At 35.2% G+C, this 9,425-nt stretch overlaps 1 protein-coding gene and 1 non-coding gene across 2 annotated transcripts in view; one reads left to right on the top strand and one right to left on the bottom strand.

Annotated features, from left to right (window-relative positions):
* Positions 1-9,425, top strand: part of LOC110825351 (protein HUA2-LIKE 3-like) — a 30,146-nt gene that overhangs the window by 627 nt on the left and 20,094 nt on the right. Inside the window, exons 1-2 of the mRNA XM_088216967.1 lie at positions 1-49; positions 725-801. The exon at positions 1-49 is cut by the window's left edge and continues 627 nt beyond it. Coding sequence (XP_088073093.1) covers positions 1-49; positions 725-801 — 126 coding nt within the window. The remainder of the gene's footprint in view (positions 50-724; positions 802-9,425) is intronic.
* LOC148268622 (small nucleolar RNA U3) lies at positions 6,322-6,537 on the bottom strand. The gene has a single exon (XR_015818180.1). It is a non-coding gene; the product is annotated as a small nucleolar RNA U3 (small nucleolar RNA).

Below are 9,425 nucleotides of genomic sequence, written 5' to 3'. Positions count from 1 at the left end.
CGATCTTGTGCTTGCCAAAGTCAAAGGTTTCCCTGCTTGGCCTGCCACGGTAAGCGAACATTTCTTTTTCGCCTCTTTATAATTATTTCTGTTTATGCGGCTATTTATGCAATTATATGGGTGCTTTTTGTGGATTGCCTGGCAATCCCGGTGTTTCACTGATTGGGCAGAGGAGGGATGTGCCTAATTAGGTTTACCTGTTGCATGCCAATGTCTTCAATGCTTCAATGCTGGTATTTCACTGGGGAGTTTTTCCTTTTGATCGTTATGGTAGTCTAATATTCGTTTGACTGAGGTTTTTTGTTGCATTAAGTTGCACGTTCGACTGGTTTTGGTTATTATAGGAGGTTGACGTCTGGATAAAAGAGGAATTGTTGTGGATTTCTTGTATGATCAGCATGTGCTTTTTGGTCTTGGTGTTTTACTGGGGTAACTGACAAGCATATATCTTGATGCAATTGAGCGAGATCTTTATACCTATTTCTTGCTCGTAGTGAAGACTCTGAAAACGGAAAATTTATTCTGTGAGGAATCTCTGGGGAGCATGCTTTATTGTTGTTGAAATGCTTTATTGCCTGAAATAGATTGATTGATGCCCCTCTCTACCCAATCGTCACTGCCCCACTAAGCAGTAGAATTTCCGACCTTTCATTATATTTTCCTGTAGTTTAGTTAGGTGGAATAGGTTGCTTGTTGGGCTTATCATTCCAGCTGTTAATTGCAGGTAAGCGAGCCAGAAAAATGGGGTTATCCAGCTGACTGGAAAAAAGTGCTGGTTTACTTCTTTGGAACCCAGCAAATGTGAGAACCTTTTCCGACAGTTACCTAAGATAATTTTTCCACAATTATTATGAGTTTCTTAGTTTCATGGTGATTACAAGTTAATGTAGCCATCAACCATGTTACGGTACACTGTTACGCAGATATTTCACTGGTATTTCTCTGATTGATTTCTTGGAAATGTATGGTTGGGATAGTGAGGTCTATCTTTATCAAATGGTGTGCCTTGCTTTTCTTTATAGAGGAGTGTGCTTGCTAATTTTTCTTCCTGCTGACTGGACAAAATATTTTGGTAATTCTACCCGTGATATGTGCATGGAAGTCCTGGTCAATCTTTCTCATAGTTTAGGGATTAGAAGAATGCAAGCATTTGTGGAATTCCAATGTTTATCTTATTATTTTGGTCTGTTTATATTTGAAATGATTTGTGAAAATTTTCTGTCCACCAGCCTTAGATTAAGGAATGAAAAGGGGCTAACTTAGTCTTATTGAAGGCGAGGCGTACTTATATAGCACTTTGCTTTGTTAATGGAAATATTGTAAACTTACGTAGGAAATGAGTGTTTAAGTATTTAAATTGAAGAACTATCAGCAGTAGTATGGATCTGTTTGCTTTATAATGTTGGTTGTTCCTTTAATATTCTTTTGTTCATCCTCTGTGATGATGGTTAATTTTATTTGTTCAGTTTTGTTATTGGTTGAGGAGATTATTAAAATGTGTTAATGTGAATGGATGGTGCAATGGGTTATGCCTAAATAGATTAGAAGTTGTAATTCTTTTAGATGTAAAACTATTATATTATTTAGAAGTCCATATTATTGAGGAGAGTTTTTGTAATTTATGATTTTTATTCTTATTAGTATTTTCTTATTTCTATTAGGATTAGTATTCTTAAATTTATTAGTATTTGTATTTTTATTTCAAAAAAATATTATAAATGCTTGTTTTTTGTTCTTATTAAGATTAGTATTTCTAATTCTATTAGTTTACTATTTCCTAGTCTTATTCTAGTTAGGAAAAATTACTTATAGATTGTTATAAATGGCTTTATAATTTTCACTTATTGATAATTCAAATTTTTTAATAATATTTTTGAGAGTTTCTCAATTTTCTGGTTGTGTGATGCAATCAAACACTTAAAATGTAGTGTTTAAGACTCTTAGATGTGATGTCTAAGAAACTTTAGATGTGATATCTAGGTTTTTTTGTCCTTAATCCCCAATTAGCTTAAATCAACCATATTTATCCTACATCAAATTGGTATCAGAGCTAAAAGTATTCTACACCCAGATTCTCAAAACTTTTCACCCAACTAGTCCCAATTCCATTTAAAAAATCATAAATCCTAAAATAGTCGTCAGCACCATTGATCAAACCTATTGAAGGTGGTTGACATTGCCACTACCATCAGCTCCTGAAAGGTCTGGTCAATCAACCCCTGAAGCCGCATTTCGAAACTCCATCTTAAACTGCCAAACTCACTGACGGAAGCTCCCACAGCCTTTGGCTCGCCTAAATCGGCACTTCTGCACCATTGCATCCAAACAGCTGCAACTGTTTGTTGACTGGAAGCCGATGCGTGAAGCCCACATGTGGCCAGCTGCCGTAGACCTTGAACAATCTGTTTTGTTTTTACTTCTTCAGTGAGTTCTCAGTTCAACCACTTTTTCAAGGAGAAATTAAGCTCCAACAGTGATGACTTATGCTGAATTGAATGCTAAATTTGAGTCATATGAGACAGTCACTAATACTAGATTAGAAACAATGCAAAACACTATTGAGACAATCTTCGAACAACTAAGAGACTTTTGCACAACACAAGTACGTCCACTAATTCAAGATGTACAAATTGAACAAGCTGTATATTGAAGATAATTTCAAAGATATTACCAGGAGGGTAAAGGTCGAAGTTCTTGATTTTTATGGAAGAAGAGATCTCGGTTTCTTCCTTGATTGGCTTAATTCAATGGAAGAGTACTTCAATTGGTATGGCATGTTAGATGCATGAAGAGTTTGATTTGCTAAGATAAAATTGGTTGAGCCTGCAAAAACATGGTGGTACACTATTGATGAAAATATAACAAGAAGGAGGCAACCAACAATTGGAATGTGGTATGAGATGAAACCTATTCTTTGTGAAAAGTACTTGCCTCCAAACTATTTTAACAAATTTTGTGACCAAGCTTACACTTAAGTCCAGGATAATATATCAGTAACTAAGTCACACTTTGTATCTAAAAAAATGTCAATAACTAAGTACATGTAGAAGGTTGAAGATGGTAGTCAAGTAGCATTTCGATTCAAGATAGGACTAAGAGTTGATATTAAAAGAGTTGATTCGCCAACCTCTTGCCACTATAACACTAACTTACTTAGTGTCTCTTGATGTGGAAGAATATTTGATGTGGAAGTGTTGATAGTTGTGTGCTATGGATGTGGACACAGTGGGCACATGAGATATGAATGCCCAACGAAGAATAACTTGCATGGAATAAAAGGAAAGGAAGAGGTGCAAGAAAAAAATGATGTTTATGTATCCCACGAGAATGATCATTTAGCTCCTAGTTAACAAATAAGTATCTCTCTTTTGTTAGGGTGCATGTTATCGGACTCTAAAGAATAAGGGCAAGAAGAATCATTATAGTTTCCTATGCTCAATATCTTTTCCCAAGAGTCAACTCTATGAAATTTTCCATACAACAATAGATTTGACATACCAATTGGTCGACATGTTGATTTCATCATTCCATCATATTTAACACTCTTAGAGAAACTTGTCCATCATTTTAGGTATTAGCGACAACAACCAAACACAAAGTTGTTAAAGTTTTCATGGGAAAGCTTGAAGGTCAAGGTTTTACATCCTTAGTCACTTCAAAACTCGTGGGCAAGTTTTCTCCAAACAGCGCAAAAAGAGTTATACAAAAATAAATTAAAAGTTATAATTCTTTTAAATTCATAGAGGGAGATTCCCTAAGGTATTGATTAGAACTAATGGGACTGGTTTATGGAAGAAGATATGTACTGGGAGAGAGAAATTTGAGGAGTGCATTAAGTGGAGAGTTGGTGATGGGGAGAGTGTTGACTTATGCTTTGAGAGAGAGGTTCCTACAAATTTTTGCTATAGCTTGTGACCAAGACTTGACTGTAAGAGAGGCTTATATTGGAGGGTTGGGGAGGACGAAATGGTATGTGGAAGTGATGCACAATTTAAATGATTGGAAGATTGAAGAGTATATACTATTGTTACATGTTTTAGCTTTTGTGTCTCTCAATGAGGATCTTGATCAACCCCTGTGGAATCTAAGCCCTACGGGTCCATTCACTATGGGGTCTTGCTATAATTATCTAACTAAAGAGAGTGGACGTTGAAGAACATTTTCTGTTTAAACAGATTTGGAGAATAAATGCACCACCTAGAATTGCTTTCTTCACTTGGGAGGCTACTCGTGGTAGCATTTTGATTATAGACAAGCTCTGAAGAGGGGAAAGACTTTTGTGAACTGGTGTTGTCTATTCTAGAGCGCAGAGGAGACTTTGTGATCACATTATTCTTCAATGTCCTATTGCATACAACTTATTGTCTACGACTTTTGGGTTTTTGGGATATAATTGGGTGTTGGCAGGTATTATTTCAAAAAAAAAAAAAGAGTGTTGGCAGGTAGGATCAAGGATGAGATTTGGGCTTGGAAGGATATTGTGAGGCGGAGGAAGGTTTTGGGACTCATTTCTTTGGCTATTTTCTGGGTTATCTGGAAAGAGAGGAATAGAAGAGTTTTTAGGGAGTGGAAGAAGGCATTGATAGAATTAGAGAGAGATGGTTCCAATCCCTTGGTGCTTTGATTTTGAAATAAGACTTGTATTCCTTTAAGAATTTTGTAACTTAATTGATATGCTATTTGAAATGCTAATTTTTTTTGTGAATGGGTTTTGCACCCCCTTGGTGCATGTAGTAACACGTACATCATACTTTTTAGTTCAAAAAATAATAATTCTTTTAAATGTAAAACTATTATATTATTTATATTGGGGGAGTATTTTTATAAAGTAACTTATGAATTTATTCTTATTGGTTTCCTATTTGTATTAGAATTAGTATTCCTAATATTATTAGTAATATTTCCTATTCATATTGGGATTAATATACCTGCTTCTATTAGTTTACTGTTTTATAGTTTATTTTTAGTTAAAAAAAGCTTCTTATAGATATAGATGGCCTTGTAATTTCATTATTGATCCTTCAATTTTTTTTTTTTTTTGATGAAATAAAAGTAGGAAGAGTTATATTAAAGTGGTTCTAAGTGGGCACCATCCATGTACAAAAGTTATTTACATATCGATTAGCATATTTACAATGTAGACAAAGTCATCAATACAATTAAGGTTATGCCCTTGGACATTAGAGCCAAAATAGTGAAACCAGTTGTCCTTGATAGTATTAAAGCCCGCTTCCTTCTCTTCAAAAGGACGATTGTTGCGCTCTTTCCAAATAACCCAAAATAAAGTAAGGGGTATGATGCGAATAGCTTTTTTCCTGCTGTTAATGTCTTCTCATGCCAATAATTCAGATTTGATCGTGCCAGCCATTGCCCAAGATTGGCCTAAGAGTCCCAATGCCATAGACCATAATTTATAAGGAAGAGTGCAGCCAAGGAGAAGGTGGTTGCAGGATTCCTGGCTGAGTCTGCAGAAAAAGCATTTGTTTCCCATAGGGAGACCTTTTTTCATCAAATTGTCAATAGTGAGAATCCTTTCCAATGCAGTCTCGCAAGCGAAAAAAGAGATTCTGGGAGGGGCGCCAGATTACCATATAATTTTGGAAGGAAAGTCCCTAGAAACATTATTGTTGGGTTGGTTCAATTGATGGTAGAAGGAATTAACAGAAAATTGGCCATTCTTTTTCAGTTTCCAGCAGAGCTTGTCCTCTTCAATAATATTTTTAAGAGTTTCTCAATTTTCTGGGTGTAGAATGTAATCAACCCCTTAAATGTGGTGCTTAAAACTTCTTAAATGTGATGTCTAAGAAACAATAGGTGCAATCTCTAGGTTTTTTCTCCCCTTAAGTACCTAATTGCCCGAATAAATCTTATTTTTCCTACATCAATGAGACACAGACCGAGACATAAAGTTCAGTCTAGATTTATTCTGTTTTTTTCCCCATCAGTGTATTGATAATTTAGGGGATAGAAAGGATTTTTTTGGAGCTTTTAATGAAATATAGTTTGAGACTTATTGCTGGTTGCACTCTTCAAATCAGTTTAGTAGCAAATCTCTACTTGGGTATACAAGGTTTTACTGGGTAGTTGTGATTTCTATTCTCATCTTACTCCTTATTTATTTACTAGAAGAGGTAACTTTATGGACTTCAAGTCAGCTACCCCTCTAGTCTCTAGTACCATTTGTAGCATGCAATGAGATGTTAATTAAATGATCTGGGACTTGGGGTGACTTAGACCACCATAGGACTCGAACACTTCTCCATGAGCATGGGGAGGGTTCCCTGACCAACAGGGGGAGATATTGGCCCCCATGTTTTGATTAGTTTATCAAATAATCAGGTGACAACCTTAGCTAGGATTAAACCCAACTGAAAACGATCCTCTATAAAATCAACGGTTCAAGAATTGTCTCCACCATTAATCACGTTCTGATCGCATGGTCACGATTCATCCACCAGACTTGAGATCCTGTTTTCTTAGAACTCAAGGATACAAAAGTACGAGCTTACGGAACAGATCTTGTTCAAGTAAAGTCCTAAATATGGTGGTGGTGGAGGCTACTTCTAGAAATATTTTTGCCATTGCTACATCTAGAATTTCTACAAGCACTTAACAAGTGTGGATGACAATGAGGATGTTCTTTTTTCGGCAAAACAGATCTGGAAGGCAAAGGCCCCTCCTAAAGTTGCTTTCTTTGCTTAAGAAGCGAGCAAAAAATGCATTTTGACAATTGATAAGTTGAAGAGGAGGGGTATAACCATGGTTAACAGATGCTTTTTATATAAAATGCAGGAGAAATCTTGCGATCACATCATACTTTGGTGCCTCTGGTTTTAATATTTGGACCATGGTGTATAGCCATCTAGGAATTACTGGGGTAATGGCGTGGATAATTAGGATGAGTTGTGTGCTCGGGCAGGCTTATGTGAAAAGAAACGCTATTTATTATTGATTTCTCGCTCTATCTTTTGGGTTGTGTGGAAGGAGAGGAATGCTAAGGTTTTTGAGGGTATTGAGAGGGAGATGGGTAATATTAGAAATAGATAGATCCACGTTTTTGGTTCTATGCTTTTGGGTCATGACATTAATAAGATGGATCATTGATCACCTTATTGACCTATAAATAATATGTATACAGGTTGTACTCCCTTGATACCAATGTTAATAATACACTTCTATACTTTTATTTCAAAAAATATATATATTGGCCCCCGTGTTAAGCACATTTTAATTTAATGATCTATGAAGTTATTTCAAAAAAATTTAATGATCTATGAAGTGGTGTAAAATCATTACATAGACATGAGAGCTAACTGGTAGTTCTTCAAAATTGCAGGTTGATTATTATTAATATTTTATCTTTGAGTAGGATGTTACACATAAAGAAAAGCAATTAGGAAGCCTTCCTGTTCAAAATTTTGAATTCGGTAGGTTAAAAACTGTGTGAGAAGTCTACTTGTAGGGCAGGGTTCTGTAAGATGAGAGGATAGAACTGGTAGTTCTTCAAAATTGCAGGTTGATTATTATTAATATTTTATTTTTGAGTAGCATGTTACAAATAAAGAAAAGCAATTAGGGTTTAGGGTTTAAAATTTTGAATTCGGTAAGTTAAAAACTTTGTTTGAGAAGTCTACCTGTAGGGCAGGGTTCTATGAGATGAGAGGATAGAATAAAATCGGAAGGAAAACCATCAATTTTTTTTTTTTTTTGAAATATAAAATGTGATATTGTATTAATTTAGTCACCAAGGAGGTGCCGCCTATTTACAACATTTACAAATCTATTAATATATTAACAAGTTCCGTTAAATCCTTCATAGAAACGGAAAAATGACCTTGTAACAAAAAACTAAGAGTCTAAAATCATTTATTCTTTAAAATATCAAAATTATTAACATTCTCAACTCCCTCAAAAGTCCTCTTTTTTTCAAAATAAAAAGTATAAATATATTAACAAAACATAAAAGGGGTGCAACCCATGTATAAAAGTATTACATATTTATTAGGGACTCTATTATATACCTAAAATCATCCATCCTATACAAGTTATGTCCAATAATTAGCAATCCAAATAATTGAAACCATCTATTTCTAATCTTTGTAATATCATTTTCAATTCACTCAAAAACGCTCAAATTCATTTCCTTCCAAACAATCCAAAAAACAGTTAGGGGATTTCTTTCCTCAAAACCCCCCAAAAGCCCTCTTATTCAACTCTTTTCAAACGACCCAAAAGATAGAGAGTGGTATTATGTCCATTTGTTTCCGCCAACCTCGTATACCCTTCCACACCCAAATTTCTTCCCTCACTGATCCTGTCATCACCCAACAAATGCCCAACAGCCTAGATTCAAAAAGAAAAAAGGAAAAAAACTAATGCCAACAGCATATAGACCAAAGTCCACAGCTTGTAAACCTCCAGACATCTAAATAACACATGCTTACAAGTCGATTTTTCTATGCTTACAAGACCCAAAAACAAGCAGTATTGTTGAAAATCAATGCAAAGTTGATATTGTTTTTTTTTTTGAAATAAAAGAAATAAAATATATTCACAAAGGTACTAAGGGGGTACCGCACGTATACAAAATAGTTACAAAGCTATCAAGTAGTTCGAGAGGAGACCTAAGTCTTCCAACTCTTTCACATCATGACCTAACAAGATAAACCCAAAAGTATGAAACCATTTGTTTTTAATGTTTTCAATATCAGTTTCAATGGCCTTATAAGCCTTCGCATTTCTTTCTTTTTACACAACCCAAAAAATGGTAAGTAGAATAAGGAATGTATGTCTATTCTTTTTACAATAACCCGCCCACGCCCAAAGTTCCCTACTAACTTTACTGGCTCTAACCCAAAACAAACCCAAAGTTCCCTACTAACTTTACTGGCTCTAACCCAAAACAAACCCAAGAGCCCATAAACCATAGTCCAAATGTTGTTAATCACAGGACAGCGCAATAATAAATGGTAACATGATTCCTCATTAGTTTTGCAAAAATAACATCTATTCACCATAATGTTTCCTTTTCTTTTTAACATGTCAATAGTCAATGTGCTGTTTTTCGCCGCCTCCCAAGTAAAAAACGCCACCCTCGGAGGTGCTTCACTTTCCATATAAGCTTGAAAGGTGCAGTCACGTTCCGTACATCACTCTTTTTGCTCAAGGTGCAGTATAACGACTTAATCAAAAAATCCCCATTCGTATTTAGCTTCCAAATCCTCTCATCATTACTTCCATTCAACTTGATTTTATTTAAACAGAACAATAGGTTACTGTATTCCTCAATCTCCCAATCTTGTAGATTCCTTCTAATTTTAACACACCATGTTCTATCACCCTCACCACCTTCAAAAAACTTCTCCACCTTTGCCTCCTTATCACTAGCAATTACGAAAATCCCAGGAAATCTGTCTTTAAGTTTG

Source organism: Carica papaya, chromosome 3 (genome assembly GCF_054855325.1).
Source record: "Carica papaya isolate Zhongbai chromosome 3, ASM5485532v1, whole genome shotgun sequence".
NCBI classification, from domain to species: Eukaryota; Viridiplantae; Streptophyta; class Magnoliopsida; order Brassicales; family Caricaceae; genus Carica; species Carica papaya.
Note: the sequence above shows the minus strand (reverse complement) of the source record. Positions and strands in the feature narration are given on the sequence as shown.